Below are 17,558 nucleotides of genomic sequence, written 5' to 3'. Positions count from 1 at the left end.
TTTGAACAGGATGTTAGTTTTGTAGTGTTCTATTGATGCAATACCAGAGAAAACCAGCAACTGCCTAGTCGTAGGAAATCCTTTCCAGAATCACGTCAATGTAACAAAGATTCTATGGTTGACAAAGTGTGTCACGTTCTTCTCATGAATTTATATTTGATTCTGCTTTCAGTGTCAGCCAAACCAAGACCTCACAGTGATGAATACACAAAGAAGATTCCACCTCCGAAGCCGAAACGAAATCCAAACACTCAGCTAAGCACCTCTTTTGATGAAACATATATCAAAAAGCATGGCCCTATGAAGACAACGCTCACTAGGGATGCCTCTTTGTCGCAGGTCAGCAGTCCTGCTCCAGACACAGAGGACGAAGAGCCTGTTTATATTGAAATGGTTGGGAATATTCTCAGAGACTTCAAAAAGGATGAGGATGACCAAAGTGAAGCAGTCTACGAGGAGATGAAATACCCTATATTTGATGATGTAGGCCAAGATTCAAAATGTCAATGTGAATATGACCATCACACTTGTTCTTCTCAGTGTGTTACTCCCACAGTGCCTGACCTGGATTTCACCAAGTCTTCAGTGCCATCTACTCCCAAGGGCTTGCTTTGTGATATACCCCCACCATTTCCAAATCTGCTTTCTCACAGACCTCCACTGCTGGTGTTCCCACCAGCACCAGTGCAGTGTTCCCCAAATTCTGACGAGTCCCCTCTAACTCCACTAGAGGTGACAAAGCTTCCTGTTTTAGAAAATGTGTCTTACATCAAACAACAAGCTGGAGCTTCTCCATCTTCACTGCCACCTCATACACCAGGCCATCAAAAACTGGAGAAAGACCAGACAGTATCTCATGGAACTAGCACCACAGGGCATACCTCCTCACCTCCTCATCCTTCTACCTTATACAGAACACAATCTCCACATGGTTATCCTAAAAGTCACTCTGCCTCACCTTCTCCTGTCAGTATGGGTAGGTCTCTTACCCCCTTAAGCCTCAAAAGACCTCCACCTTATGACTCTGTACATTCAGGAAGTCTCTCAAGAAGCTCTCCATCAGTGCCTCATACTACAGCCAGAAACACATTGCAAGAAGGAGGAAAGATGGTAAATGCCTCGGTCAGTACCTATGGGTCATCATCTCAGAGTGGTTCCCGTTCTCGAACACCCACCAGTCCTCTGGAGGAACTAACCAGCCTCTTCACCTCAGGACGAAGCCTCCTGAGGAAGTCCTCCAGTGGCAGAAGATCTAAGGAACCTGCGGAAAGTAAGTTCTTGATGTAATTTTCCCTCGTTCTTCCTTGTATAATAATATCTTTCAGTATATTTTACTAAATCAAACACTTGCAAAAATCAAATATCTCAGAAGTCTGAATTCCTTATATAAATTTATTGCAATGAGAAGAAAAGTTATTATTGTTAAAATTTCTTTAGTCTTCATATTGTTATATTTAAGATGCTTAAGTATGCATACTGCACTACAAAAGTACAATTCATGGTTTGGTCTTGCAAAAGTAGTCAGTTTTCATTAACTTTTCCACATTCGTAAGGGTCCAATGTGAGTTGGGATCTTCCCACCATGTCACATCCTTCCTTTCTTGCTGGATGCTAAGACACGGTAATTGTCCAAGCAGCTCGTAACAAAATAGCCCAACAGTAGTTGTTTTTGGCAAAGATCCATTGATCGCCGTGAACTTGGCCAGTGATCATGGTGTGTATGATGGGAACCAGAGGTACCAGCTTAGATGATTCCTCTCCTTCCAGCTGCCTCCTTCTGTGCTGTGCTACAGAGTCTCTCTCTCATTTGTGGCGGTGTGCCTACTTGGGAGGCCACACTGTGAATCGATCTGAAAACCAACATGACCTATAACGTATTATTCACACACAGAGAAAAGCACAGGAGGAAGTTGTACAGGAAAACCTTAAGCCAATATTGACTTTTCATTTGCTGTATCATAAAATCATCCCATATGTGTTCAGGTTTATGCAACATACACCTATTTCTGAGCTAGTGAAATATGGAAACTCCTAATGAAATCAGCAGGAGTCACAGGTGTGAGCAGAAGCAGAACCTGACACCAGTATTTCTGTTACAAAAACATTCCCGTTCAGTGGTGCCAGAGACGTTGTCTCGCAGTGGAAGGCGGCCATAACACCTCAGTCAGAGTGCAAAGTGGGCTCAGTACGCTTTCTCCTCCAGCTTCAGTAAAATCAGTTTATGACTTTGAAATCTTGACGCCTGCCTAATGGAAAAAGCTCTCTGGAGAGCAGCTGATCTTGTGTTTGTCTAAGTGCTATATTATACCTATTTGGCAGCTGTAATATATTACATAGATGTGATAAACTACACTGATTTACACCTGATAAAGGAAGGTGTTCTGGCTTCCAGGCTACTGTATCGCTAAAGAAGTGAATTCTGCACTGCCTTGCTGGTTGTGATTGTGTCTCTCTGTTACATTACTCATTGTAGCACAGTCACATGGCTTTGTGTCACACTCGGGGGGCTCACAAAAACAGCCCCTCTGGGTCTGCATGGGCAGAGGTTGCCTGCCTTGCACCTCTGCAGCTGAGTACACACAAGCATGTAAGCACAGAGAAGCTTGGTGGCAATGGCTTGGGTTGGCATACAAAACATTCCTCCTGATTCATGGACTCCACTGCCCCAACCTCAGCAGTTTTGTTCTTATTCATGTCTGTGCAAATCAGGAATAATGACTCTGAAATCAGAGGTGGAGGTGAGAATTGAGTTAGCAGGATACTGAGAATACAAGTTTGCTTCAATATTTTTGTGGCCTGCAATCATAAATACCATTTCCTTAAAGTCTTGGCTCCATGATTCAGTAGGGTTTCACTAAGTGATGAGAGTAATAACGATACAATAATGCCAGATTTGCATGCTGGATGGAAGTTTATGTATAAAAGTAAAGATGATTCTTGTAACTGGGAACAATTATGAGGGATGTGATGTGACGTTTATGAATAATTGCAGTGAAGTGGCAGGGAGATGCTGGCAAAGTGCAGACAAAATTGAACATTATTAAACATGCTTCTTATTAATGAGTGTACAGAAATCCCCTGTAAACCCATGCTACACCAAATCTACCTGGTGAACTTTGTAAGCTGGATGCTTTTATGCTTACTGATATAGGCAGAAGTACCAGGTTTGGAACCTGTAAAAATTCCTGCAGCGAATGTGGCAAGTCCTGGGACATTTCAGCAAATCTGTGCTTCTGTCTCATACCTGCCTCCAGAAAGAATTTCTCTATATTCCACTTGACTGAAATTGAATGCAGACCTTTCAAGGAACTTTTCACTGATAAGTTTAAAATAAATCTTGCCCTGCAGATTTGTACGAAGAACAGCTTTCTTCTTGGCCTCTCAAGGAGCATTCTGCTTGCTCCTTAGGAAGCAGAAATGTGCTCCTTATTGGTCAGGAATGGGAACACAAGAGAGAAATGGAATAGAAACTGTGTTCATTTACTTTAAGGACAAAACATCCATGTTATAAATAGACACCAGTGGTGAAAAGACTCTGGAGTGCAGCTGTGTTGAGTAAATGAACAGACTGCCCATCTAATCCGATTGTAATTTGTCTGGTATTTACAGTATGACTTAATCCTGTGGGATTACTGTGCTGCGCAAGAACCAGATATTACAGAGGTAGAAGACACTCTAAGATTTATAGAAAGCACATACAGCTCTAACATTTTATATCTTGCAATTCTACATTAAAATGATCCTCCATAAAAGAATCTAAACTGTGGGATTTGAACGTAGAGTCTGACCAGACTCCTGTTTACATGCCGTGATTATACATAGCGATAGACAGTGTAGACTGGGCTAATCATATGATCTGTTAAAGAAATCTTGTGCCTGCAAATCACACTGGAAGCCTAAGGCACTTACACAGTTCTGGATTATTTTTTTTTAGGCCATTTTTTTTAAGCATAGCATAGTAGAAACTGGGACTACCATGGTTTTATAGTTATCACTTTAGGGTAATTTGATCTCAGCATACAGAAAGATTTCCAGAATCTAGAGGGTAATAAACACACACACAAAAAAATGAAATTATACGAGTCTTATGAAATCGTGCTAGGAAACTAAGAGAATTTGCTTCTAAAATATAAAATTATTCTGAGCATTTCTCAAGCAACTTTCTCCTTGAATCCTCCAAGACTCAGCCCTCTGTGGCTTGTTTGAAGCTCTCACTGCCATATGCTAGCCAAAAAACAATAGCACAATACTAAATTTTGTATTCAGCTGAGTGTATTTGCAAAATATTGCAGCAGTTACAGAGAAAATTCTCTCTTTATTGTTATTACTGCAACTGTCTTTGTGGAAATTTGGCATCTGAGTCTAAACTCAGAATGTATTTGCTGGCTTTTAATTTGTGGCATTTTTGAGTGGGTTTCTTTTTGAGGGAGGGGGACTGCACAAACCTTATTTCCAGTCAACAGCTTTAATATACAAGCAAAGCTGCCTTCATAGCCTTTCTGTATTATTTGCTATACTTTTCTGTAATTTTCCTTTTTTTTTATCCCCCTCTATTTTATTCCACTAGAATTCACTGGAATTGCATTAGTGGGAAATTGGGATAAATCAGTGGTCCTAAGGAGACTGTCACCTCAGGGCCACATTTTCTGAGGATATGAGCTTCCGTTGGAGCCCCAGACATGTTGCTGAATGCACTCAGCAGCCACCAGCTGCGGCTGTGATGTGCATATCTGGATTTTTAAGCAACTCACTTATTGTGCTGTGTTCTTCTAAAAATCCTCTCATGTGTTGTTAGCATCTTAAATATGCATTACAGTACAATTAAGAAGGTGGGGAGAAAGAACAAAGAAAAATAAGTTGTGAGGCCAAATCAGAAATGAAAAAATTGGTAGAAGATGATCACAAAAAGAAGGCAGAATGATAGATCCCCTACAGAAAACTGAAGAAAGATGTAGAGCATGAAAAATATGAAAGAGTGGAAAAGATAGACATTAATTGTCGTTGACTGTTCTTTAGCCCTTCCTACTTTTCTGTGGGATAACATGGTAGCATGCCCTAACGGCTGGCAGACCCCTGTGAAATATAATATCAGTTGTCAGAGGTTAGAGGAAACTATTTAAAGGGTATCGACACCGCCTGGTGTCCTTGGGCTACTGCAGTGTGTCCTTTTTCTAGTACAGCTGGAAGGTGTGGACTGCTCGGTCCAGCTGTGTGAAATGACACATCTCTTTTGCTTTTAGCATATGCACTGAGTGTCTGTGTTACCTGTGTCCTTCAGGAAAGAGGGAATTATGGAGGGAAAGAGGGAGGGAATGGTCTTCAGATTTTCTAGAGCTGTATTTGCTGCCTCTGTCTTTTCTGCACCATAGAAACATGCTGTACTCCATGAAAATATAGAGCTAAAGTCATGTGCCTATAGGCATACCCACATCCTGAAAAGCAAAACAGAGGAGCTGCTGGGCTGCATCTGGACTCAGTGCTCACTCTAAGGCAGGACATATTTTCTGGGTGGAATGGTCCTGTAAACCCTTGCCAGGACCAGCCCTTTCACAGAATCACAGAATGTTAGTTCTGTTTGTGTATTTTTTTTTTCCATTTGTTATGGCTCATAATTTTCTGGGAACTTTGCGCCTGTTTTGAGCAAGTTTTGTAAATATTCATCCTAATGAACTGCAGAACAGAATAGTTACCTCTGCTGCGTGCCCTGACTGGGCACGAGGTGTGAGATCAGGACATGCGATGCACAGCAGCTCGTTGCTCTTTTCTTTAGCTGCTCTGCAGGGCTTTGCAGCTGCTTTGACTTTTGCCTACGGAGAGTTTCACTTGTCAGCTTCTAGTTACCAATAGGGAGGAAATTTGTGAACGTGCTACTTTGAAAATTCAGTTGAAGTGCTTGAAAATTAGGATAATTATTAACATTTCCTGTTCCTGGCTGGTACTCACTGCATTAGGAATGTAAAACATTTTATTATAAGCTGTCAAATAGTGTGAGGAGGGGTGCAGACGTGGCTCAACTTGTTAAAAAGCAGCTCATGCTGATTTCAGGCAGGTGAGACCCTTCCTTGAAGAAATTGTGGAGTTAGAGTGGAAATTTTTACCTTTTTTTTTTGTTTTGTTTTCAATACTGATGTTTTCCAGGGAGCTAGAAAGCAGCTTGGATTTCCCTGTTAGATAGAACAATATGTTGGAAAAGAGAGTTTGGGAAATGAGTTAAGTGAAAATTCACGCCACGTGGGTCAGTTTGGTTGTTTGACCCCCACCTCTGTGCATTAAACACAGGATGAGGAATGCAGGCAGACAGCAGGATTTCAGCTTATGTATTTCTAATGGACTTAGGATGAAAACTGCTGGCCTGAGGAGAGTGGACTTGGTATGCCATCGACCTCTGCATAGCTTCTCACCCGGATACCTGCTCAGCCTCTGGTATTCTGAAGAGGAAGAGCTTGGCCACAAGATTAGGCTGGCCATAAAAAAAATATTATAGCTACTCCACTACATACAATTGCTCAACTACTGCATAACTGAGAGTCAATATCAGAAACTGAAATTTGGAAGCCTACATCATTTCTAACCTCTAGTTTAATATATTTTTGTAGTTTTATATAAAGAGATGTCAGCCTAATTCTCCAGGCCTTTTCTGCCTTGTAGCAATTGATTGCATGCAGTACAAATGCTATGTTCAGTCTAAAGAGATAGCTACAGCTTTACAGAAATAATATTGCATAACTGAAGTTACTCCTCAACCTTTGAGCCAGAGGTGTATTGGCTTCTCTGTCACAGGTGAAGCAGATGTTTCACTAGAAGTTAGCTTTTCTAGTCTGATGACCCATGATATGTATGAGATGAGATGAGGTGATCACAGCAGTCATGTCTCGTTTGACAGTAGAAAGTAGAATCTGAAAGCAGATCTGAAAGAAAAGACTTAGAGAAGGGAGCAGGGGGAAGTGCCAGAGGAAAAGGAATAGAGGGTAAGAGAACATCAGCTTTGAAGATAATGACAGTCGTTCGCCACTGGAAGGATATGGTCTTACCACAATTAATTGCATTTAGCTGGAGCCTGAAAAAGGCTCTGTCCTTACCCATCAATTACTATCTGTCAAGATAGCAGCAAGCTAAGGAGCTGCAGCATCAGAAGTACTTTCTTCAAGTGCTCACTTGTAAGTGCATGTTCAGGGCAAGAGCTGTGTACACCTGCATGCACAAAGGTCACGAGCTGTCTGCTCTGCTGGTGTCAGGTCTCTTAGACTCTGCCTTTCACTAAGGGATGTGCCTACTGGGGTGAGCGTGGGATGTTGTGAGACAGAACTAAGAATGACTGAAGTGTAAACATGGGGGTGACCAAATTTAGCAGCTGAGTGATCTTGAGTGCTGCTTCAGCCATTCCTGCTGTTGTCCTTCACCAGTAATCCTTAGATCCTCTAGCAAAAAGAGGGGACGCTGGACTGAACATTTTGATCCAGCTCAGCTAGCCTGGCCAGCTGGAGCATCTTCCTTGTTGAAGCTGACCTGTATTCCCCAATTAACAATCAGAGGAAATAACTGGAAAGAAAAATAATGTTGTGACATCAAGGTCATTCAGCTAAGAATGTAAAAGGCAGGAAACCAATATTTTGCCTAGGCTTACTCTACACGAGAGAGAGTGAGCTGAGAAGCAAAGGTGCAAAGAAGAAACGTGTGATGGGATGCACGGCAGCTCTGTGGCAGTGACATGTTCCTGGGTGCCAACCCCCTTCCCTGGCTGTGCCATTGCTGCCCCTTTGCTCTGCGTGCCAGTAATGCGGTTCTTCCTCTGCACCAAGGATAATGGCAGGTTTGAGAACTTGTTCTGAAGGGATTAATCAGTAGGTACCCGTTCCTTGATTGAAATGCATACTATGGCATTTGCTGTCTTGCTGCTTTCACACAAATGTGAGTGTGTCTGTTTTAAGGGCATTTAGTCATTCAAGTTGCTAATGGGTGGGATGTCCCCTCCATTTTTAAGATGAAGGAATGTCTTTGTTAGATGCAGTTTTTAAAACAGAAAACATGCATTTTGAGATGATACGCAATGGTTTTACTAATTGGTACCATGACATTGTCTCCTCTTCTAATTCAGCAATTTAGGCTCATCAGAAAATCAGGTCCTCCTGGGATTGTGACGGTATACAGAAGCACTGAAGAAGACATAATTTCATAAATAATTGCTCAGGTTTTTCTGGAAGCAGCTGCTGTTTATGATTGATGCATACAGACTTATTTATTCCTTCTGTTTATCTTACTTAACTGCTTGGTAGAATATCTGGTTAGCAAATTAATCAACAGTTCTTCTAATGAAGAAGAAATAAGCTTGTTAAGCCGTAAAAAAAGAAAAATAATAGAGAAAAATGCCATTCTCTTTTTGTTAGATTTCAAGTAAAAGAACAGTTTCAGGTAAAGGACTGAAAAAGACATTTTCCCTTTAGGTTTAACATACAGGAAGATGTGACTTGTCTGAAAGTTGATAGAAATAATGCAAAAAAAACCCAAAACCTTAAATGAAGCAACCAGCACCTACTTCACTATATTCTGAGTAAGCAAAGTAACACGTGGCCCACTTAAAGACATGAATAATGATAATAGGTTCTGAGTTTTAAGTGCCATTGATTTTATTTTTTTTGCCTCTCTTCTCCTCTACCCCTACCCACGACCCCCCCCACCCCCCAAACAGAGCTTTCTAAGCCTGAGAAGTATCTTGACCTTTAGGCCAAATCTTCAGCACTTATAAATCACTGCTTCTTATTTGAAATTAGGAGAGCTACTCCAGTTTACACCATCTGTGTCTCTGGCTTCAGGAAAATAAATGTGTCCTTTGTGACTAGAACAGCTTGCATTCAAAATGGTGTAGTCATACAGCAGGACTGTGAATTGGAGATTTTATTGTCTTTTTGTTTCAAACAGGGCCACACAATTTACAACCAATTTATGGGTGCTCGGTAATAATGGTAAGAAATGCTTAATCTGGTGTTATTTTTCATAAGCATGTATTACCTTCGCTGAAACTGCTAAATACAATTTCTTATAATTTCTCACCGTGTTTTTTAGGGAAGGTGGTATCTGTTTAGGGTATCAGGGTTCTCTCATGAAAGAACTAAGGAAAAAAAGGAAAGAAAGTAGGAAGGGAACTCCTTTGATGTAAAGGAGTGGTGCAGTTTGGTTTGGGTGGGCTCTGCTCAGGCAGCTGGCACAGCTGTGCTGGATGGAGCCGCCCGGCTGGCGGGGCTGGGGCTGTGCTGGGACATGCCTGGTTGTGCCAGCGTGTGGGTGGGTGTCCCAGTCCCACGTCCTCATCCCTGTCCTCTGCCCTGTGGCTTCGGGATCTGGTATGGAGCCGTGCTTTATTGCCTTACTGTGTTTAAAGTTACACCCTATAGAGCTATTATGGGATTGCCTGATTATCTCTAACCTGGTGTCAGTCGGAGATAATTTATTTGAAAATCATGTGGAGCCTCTTGCTGTAGGAAATGACTGGTGTCAGCTTTGGTTTATAGGACTTTTGTAGAGTATCTTGTTAAAATTGTATCATGTATTGCAGCAATTGGAGAGTTAGAAGTTTCAAGCAGGAATTGCAGTTCAGATGTGAAAAAGATACGTGTGCATGTTAGCTTTACAAAAGGGAGAAAGCAAGTTGACACGTGTAGATCCAACCAGTGACTGGGGACTGGAGAGGATCTTTTGGTGGGTTGGCTTGGCTGAGGTGATGACTTTCAGGGTGGGACCAGCTGGTGCTCTTGCCTTTGGCTTTGGCATTTCAGGGCTCCTTTTCAAAGGCAGCTGCTAAATCTTTCAGAACTTGTCTTCATAACCAAGCACTGGACCCTGAATTTTATTTTTTCTAAGTTAACAATCAGATTTTTCTTTGCGTTACAATTCAAGCGCATTTTTGCTTGTTAAATCCTAAAAGTAAAACTAGAGACTGTTGGTAAGGAAGGCCTATGTGTATTGTGTTTAATTTATGGAAGCACAATGTTCATAAAACACTTTGAACCAGATGACATGTTCCACAGGTAAGTATATAGAGGTAGCACTTAAGTCTGTTTGCTTAAACTAAATCACGGGGAAAGAGATCACAGTTTTGTTTAGGAAAAATAATTGAAGTCTCCCAGCCCATACTACCACCACCAAGCCAAGGACTGTGAGGCTTGTGAAGGTGAAATACTGTGCAAGTTTCAAAGAGAGCAGAACATAGCAGTTTCCCCAAAATTTATCGTGAGCAAAAAAAATAGTTTTGCAAACAAAAATCTGCTTATTTTTTTCAGAAACTGGAATATCTACATCAGAGCCAGAGGAGCTGCTTGAGATCATTGTTAAATGAAAGTCTTTTGCATGCCAACTTGGTTCAATGATCTCTTGAACTGCTGTCCTTGCATCTTTACAAGAGATGGAGTTTAATTAAATGCCTTATCTGTACACACTTTGACACAGCTCTATCTGTAGAAGCCATGCAATTTTATGAGGAGGTGGTGGGAAGTTTGGAGGGAATAAAGGAAAGAACAAGGTTTCCTCCTTCAGTTCTAAAATCCTCTAATACTTCCGACTGCTATTTCTCTTCTTGATATTTCTTAAAATGTCTTTACCTTACTAATCTGTGTAAAAACATTCTTTTTTCTGGCATGTCTGATTTGATTCCTGGCAGAGTGAGCTTAATTCTTTAACTCCATTGTTAAAGGCCCAATCCATAGGTCCTTAAAGAATGAGACAAGATAAACTTCAGGGGATCCCGTTATAAATTATGGCAAGACGTGTCCTCTCCTTGTCTTACGCTGCTGTTCCTTGCAAAACCACTCTGCAAAGCAAGGCACTTAGGTATCCAGAATGTAATGAGTAATATGAAGACTAACAAAAAATAGTGGATGGCTGCATGACGTGCTACACATTTTTGCCAGTGTATTATCTAATCTACCCATAATTTTCTGAGGAAAAGTTTTAGACTATTAACTGCGAAAAGGTGGATATGCTTTTAACTGCAAAAAGGTGGATATGTTTCTCCTTGTTTTCTCTTGGCCTTCCAGCAGTCTATCAGTAACAAGAGAAATCAAAGAGTTAGAAATAGCTGTATTTGGGCTATACATGTAACATTGATTCAAATATTGAACCATGAAGCTGTAGGGGTGTACAAACATGCTAGGTATAGATAAGGTGAGAAGTACAGGAACATTGGAGAAATAATTGTCAGGATAATAATGCATGTTAAAAAATTAGGTTCATTTACATTCAATTTGATGTGATGCTTCAGGTTACTTTTACTCCTCTGAACAGAATTATCCATCCCTAATAATTATTTTTTTGTTAAAACAGTGGTAACATGCAATTAGCACTTTATCTGTCATTTAAAAATGAGTAAGGAGAACTATTGTTCTTCTAACTACTCATCTGAAAAAGAGAAGCTGCGGGTTTAATATTGCTGGAGATGGAAATTACTGTATTTGTGTGTGTGACTCAAATTTGCAACTCAAAAATTACCTTCTTCCAGGGGATATACAGCTATTTTGCTGCTCGGGCAGTGTTTGTGTACTTTAATTTGCATGTGCTGTAACACATACAGAGACATGTGTGCCAGCCACAGTAGCTGGTCTGCACACTTGTGAAAGCAATAATAGGCATGTCTTACAAGCACAGGCATCGGCTGGAGCTGTATAAGGCCATCTGCAGTTCTACTTATTTCCTGAGATTCTGTAGTCTGTGCTGTCATGGCTTAACAGTTGCATAGCTAGCAAGGGTAAAACCAACTCATGAAATGAAACCTCTAATTAGAAAGTGGAGTGGGTCTAAAATGATGGACTCTGTTAAAAGGCATAGAAAGACAGAGTGATGTATGGGTTTCATTCTGGAATCAGGAGAAACCTTGAGTGTTAACTTGCAGAGCAAACAGGTCCTGGAACCCTGACCCAGGCAGGTTTGGTGCAGGGGCTGCACAGAAAAGCCTGTATGCTTCTGTCTGGCTTTGTAAAACTGAGGATAAAATTCAGATAGTGCCAACATTAAGACAACTTCAGGATTCTATTTTACTGGTAATGTACTGTGGTAGAAGGAGAGCCTTACAAATGGGACGCTTGTTCTAATAATGAAAGGCAAATTTTCTCATTCATTAATGGAGTCAATAAAGGGAAAAGCATTTCTAAAAATGTTTTCCATAAGGGTAATTAAAATACAGATAAAATAGCCAGTAAAGAATTTATTTTCACTCCAACATTCTGATTGATTTTTTAATGTGAAAATATGAACGTCAGGGTTCCTGTTCCTAGTTTTCACAACCACTATTTGTTACTGTCTCCACATTTTTCTGACTTAACAACAGATTCTCATTTACTACTGAATCTAGATGAAGGCATACACTCTAGAAGAGATGAAAATGGTCAAACAATGGAAAAGCCCTGCATTCAAAATGCTGATATAGTTCAAAGGCTGTCTTTCAGCAGACAACTTGACCAAAAAAATGTTGACAAGTTTAATATAGTCAGCACTTCTATGAAGGATTGATATTTTTGAAGTGAAGCTTTGAAACTTAAGGTCATGAACTTCCTACAAAAACATTTTCCTAAAAGAGTCAGTATTTTTTAGCTTTTTTGGCTCAACCTTGCCTTCTGATTTCTTGCCACACTGTGCTAAGACATTTGCAGTGCCCATCAAACGGGTGTTTCCTCACCCAATCATGAAGGCTGTGTATTTAGAGAACCTGAATACCAAAATGGTTGTGCAGAGAAACAACCAGAGTTGGGAAGAAAAGCAATTAAGTAAGAGTTGACACCGTCTTCTCTTCAAATCGAATGCTAGTAACAGTTGGGCAACCTTTTACAGTCACTGATTTCCACAGTTTGTTTGTTTCATCTCACAGTGTTTCTCTGATCGGTGTTGCCTTGGGGTGGGGATGGCGCTATGAGCTTGTGTTGCATGTGCTGTCACTGTGGAGTCCAAGGGCAGTGTCAGTGATACCGACAGAGGAAGGCAGGGGACAGAAGAAAGTTGCACGAGACGGCCACATTCAGACTTTTCAAACTAGTCATCTTCCTTCTTCTCCTACTTAAATCCTATTTTCTGCAAGCAGGTACAAGACCATGTATGTACCCATCTACAGGTATGAAATTTATGTGCACACATTTAGTTGTTTCACTGAAAGGACAGCCTGGATTATTAGCGAGAGATCTAGGTCCACAAATTACATGAGAGAAATGTTTGCAGCTCACCAGCATCAACTAAGCTATACATTCTTACAAATCAGTGTAGCTGGCTAGCCCCAAATAATAACTGCTGGAAGGAGTTATTATTTGCTCTGTTAAGTCAATGGCAAAATTCCCTTTGACTTGCTGTACTTAGGTGCTTGCTCAAGGAGGCACTGGGGAACAGAGAGGCTTCTGTTGAGGTGCTCCTGAATGCAAGTCACCAATTTGCAACATCACCAGCTCTGAAAATAAAATAAAATAAAAATATGCAGTGAATATAAGAGAATAAAGTGTTCTACTTAATTATGTAATTGTGACTGGCCCGAGGTAAATAGCACACCTTTTAATAGAGTGCCAAAAGAACATCCTTTCCAAGAATGCTGTTTGATAGAATGGTGAGAGTCCCAGGAGTTTTTACTTCATTTTTATTTGCTTTGGTAATACATCTGTATAATGTGTATCTTCCAGATGTGGCCTTTTCAGTCAAAGGGTCACGCTGTGAGGTGACCTGCAGCAGAATAGGGACACTTGAAAAATCAAGTGCAGTATTGGAAGAAATCATTGTGAAATAATGATGGCCCTGTTGGAAACGGGATATGTTATATTGCCAGCACTTCTATAATATATGCCAAAATATAATCATCTTGGATCAAATAGCACTTCTTATGTAAGACTTAAAACAGGTTTTCCTGTATTTCAATCATCAATATACAAGAGTATTTTTTCTCTTATTCTAAGATATCAATGTTAAAAATGTCTTACCGTACAGAATTTTTAAAACTTCAACTTTGAAGTGACTGGAAATGCCAGCTGATGCTTAATGAAACTTAGAGAATTCTGTTCTATATTTTCAACCAGATTAAACCACTCAATTTTTATCAAATGTTTTTATTTTAAAGCTTTTTGGTATAAATCCATCCCTTCTTTTGTTAGTTTTCAAACGCAGCATGTGTTTTTTCTTTTCCCATCTTGTTTTCCCAGCCAGTATTGCCCACTCAGCAGCTTTGGGATAGCCACAGAAAATCAACCAAATGCGTTTCTTTGGCAATCCCGCTTTCCCCTCCCTTGGCTGTTGGTAGCAGGTGAGGCTGATCCTTGCAGGTCTGTAGCAGGCAAATGTGATCTCCACTGGATTTCACTGTATAAAACAAAACAAAGCCCACACTGCTCACAGAAACATGTGCTCAGTGAACACTGTGAAGCATTTCAGCCATGTCTCCTCAAATGTTAGATGGTTTGCAAGATTCTTTCAGGCTTTCTATTGATTTTGCATGGAACTAGGTCAGAGCTGCTTTTAATTGAACAAGCTGGCTGCTGCAACTCTCACTTAACTGTAAAAAAAGGGGTATTAAAAATTGATATGCAGAGCAAACTTCTGCTTAATTAGCAAGCAGATGAAGTCAGAATAGACAAACCACCATAGTTAATAAAGATGAGGAAATGGCTTTCACTGACAGTATAATATACTCCTATTTAGGGGGAAAAATGGCTTAAGCACTGAGCATTATCCAGGTTTCTTGCACGTGGTAGTAATAACATATTACTTTTCTTTGGGAGAGGTTGTGATGAATTTACAGCTGTGCAGATCAGACAAAGTACCACTCATCAAGAAAGCCATTAAAAGGCAGCTCTAGTTTTCAAATGTGTAATAAAGGTGAATAAAAATCCCTAGTGTGCAGGAAGAAGAAACTGTGGGATTTCCTCAAGTGCTTAGTCTTGTTCTACATGCAATGTCTGTGGCAGTGACCGTCTGTAGTGACTGGGCACATCCCGCGGCCATGCAGGCAGCGTTCTGTGGGACACTGCTGGAGCTGTGCCTGGCCCTTCCCCTGGTCAGGACCCCGGGTTAGACCTGGCTTGCTGAGCAGGGCTGCTGCCAGCTTGGCAGCTCGGCCCTGGGTACAAGGGTGGGAGCTGAAGCCTGGGATGTGGCTCTGGTGGCTCTGACCGTCCCACACACGTGCTGGCTGCTGGCTGACACCATGTCTCGACCTGCCAGCTGTGCCTTGGGGATGCTCTGTGCTCCTGCTCCCTTGGCCAGGGCCATGCCCGCCTTGTGGCCATGCCAGGTGAGGTCCGATGTGTCAGGGCTGGGGGAGATAGGGAGTTCTGATTCACATCTAAACCCCATCCCAAGTGACTGACTTTGCTTCACACCTGTACGCGTATACTGAATTTTAGACCTTGTGAGTACTACCGTTTACTTCCCACAGTATGCAAGTTCTGCCTAGAGTAATGTATTATTTATTTAGGTTTATAACAAACACACAGAAAAAAAGAGTAAATGAATAATGCATGGATGATTAGCTTATACATTTCAGCTCACAGCTGAGAGAGATGGCAGAGAGCAGCCCTCATTTTAAGTTCCTTAAAACAATTGCTTGTCTTTCTTCCCCCAAAAACCCCAAGCTGTCATAAAGGTTCTGCTGTTTATCACCTAGCATTACACTAAGAAGCCACCAGGACCTGAAATGAATTTGTGCTTAACAGCAGAGTGGCAGACTGGCCACAGAATACATATTCATTTGAGTGATAGCTCTTCCATAGCTGTATTTTTCTGTTTGCTTTGGTGCAAGTTACAGCCAAGTAACTCAGTTTGTTTCTCACTTTCTTCAGCGTTTATGAGTTTTCCAGTACAACAGCTCACATGTCAGGCTTGCCTAGTGTGCAGCTACTTAGGGGACCTTTGATAAAGGGGAAATTGTGCATGTCAATTATTTGTAAAATATGTTCTCTCTAAGGGATTTTAGCCACCACCTTATTCTTAAAATGGAAAAGCCTGAGATTCAGGTGAAATAAATACAAAAAATGCATATCTTTGAATATTGAAATACCATGACACCTGGATGTGCTCGAAACATTTGAACGCTTTTATGGCAGCTCAACCAACTGTATCCATGAATATTTAAAGCAGTGAATTATTTCTTGAAATTTACATTTTTATGTACTATTTTGGCATACAAATTATTGAACAATAAAGATGCTTTCCATAATTTCAGCTTTCAAAGTACAGCACTTGACTGTGAAAAGATTTGCCCGTGGCCATCATATGATTGAGTTGAGCTCACAGCATAACACTGAGTTCCAATATCTCCTAACTCCAAATTAAGGTTTTTAACAGCTTGAGGTAACTTGGATCCCATCTGTGTTTCTGCACTTCTCAAAAAATTAAAAAAAAAAAAAAAAAAGCTGTGCAGCAGCTACCGTTACCTTTCAGCAGAATATATGTATGACTGGTTAGAGTTCATGTTTTCAGCATGGGATCAATGTGGATAAAGTGGCCATTTAAATCCTGCTGTAGCTTTTATAAAGGGTTACTCCGTTTAAAATACACTGGTTTGATTTTCAGTCGATGATAAGGTCACCACCCTGTAGGTAACCAGAGCTGGCAGCTATAGGCCTGTTCTGCTTTCCACCAGTGCCTCGTGCCAAACTGCAGGAGTGAAAACACGGAGCAGTGAATGTGCTTTTATGAGACACGACAATTTGTGCCACTGGCTTGCTCCGTGGAGCTGCATTTGCAGCAGGGAGCGGTTGAGGGTATAAAAACATCCAAGTGATGCGCTGTGACCTGGGAGGGGAGTGTTCTGTGTTTCTGGAGTTGTCGTGGGCACATTAGAACTGAGGTGCTCTTTCAGTCGAGCAAGAACTAGCACTGTGATTTTTTTTTTTTTTTAATCGAATTAGAGTATGATTCCCATTGATATTTATTAAGGAAGCTGAAATTATTCCAAAATACTTCACAAAAATATTTGAGCAAAAGTGAGGCATTTTTTTTTCATTTTTTATATATTTGCAAGTGAGTAGCAAAGTAATATTACAGAAAATTATATAAAACATTGACATAATGTTTTTCTGACTGTGTATCAGTGTTACTGATAGTGATCACCAAATAATAATGATTCAGGCTCTGTGATGGGTTGTATGACATTATAATCTGATTCAATCTGCTTTTCATTTTTAGGATATATTACTTTTCAGATAAGCTGAGAACCAAAAATCCCCAAGAAGGGATAGTGGAATGTAAATTTACGAAGTCTAGACAGCCAGCTGAAAACTGATTTTCTACACCTTATAAAGAAGCAGACTATAAGCCAAATCTCTATTTAGTCTGGATATTTCCATAGTTTCCAGCTGGTCGCAGAGAACTGCTGTGCTTTGATTCAGCTGATAACAAAACTAAGAAAGCACAAATCATTTTTATCAGGCAACAAGTACAAATGCTTCTCTGTTAAGTAAACTGAGTGGATAAGTCCTTAGCTCCGCACTCAAGCAGAGTGTTTCCACTGCAACTAAGGGCTGACTGCGTGAGCGTGTGGAGCTCAAGGAGTGGTGTTGAAGTAGTGTCAATGAGGCACACACAGAGAAGGTTTTCACTAAGGT

At 40.7% G+C, this 17,558-nt stretch overlaps 1 protein-coding gene across 1 annotated transcript in view; it reads left to right on the top strand.

Moving 5' to 3' along the window:
• The window catches only part of NYAP2 (neuronal tyrosine-phosphorylated phosphoinositide-3-kinase adaptor 2), a gene marked incomplete at its 3' end in the record, with an annotated part of 127,261 nt that overhangs the window by 74,618 nt on the left and 35,085 nt on the right, over window positions 1–17,558 (top strand). Inside the window, exon 3 of the mRNA XM_082055677.1 lies at window positions 173–1,270. Coding sequence (XP_081911803.1) covers window positions 173–1,270 — 1,098 coding nt within the window. The remainder of the gene's footprint in view (window positions 1–172; window positions 1,271–17,558) is intronic.

This window comes from Streptopelia decaocto (genome assembly GCF_964273445.1).
Source record: "Streptopelia decaocto genome assembly, chromosome: 6".
NCBI classification, from domain to species: Eukaryota; Metazoa; Chordata; class Aves; order Columbiformes; family Columbidae; genus Streptopelia; species Streptopelia decaocto.
Note: the sequence above shows the minus strand (reverse complement) of the source record. Positions and strands in the feature narration are given on the sequence as shown.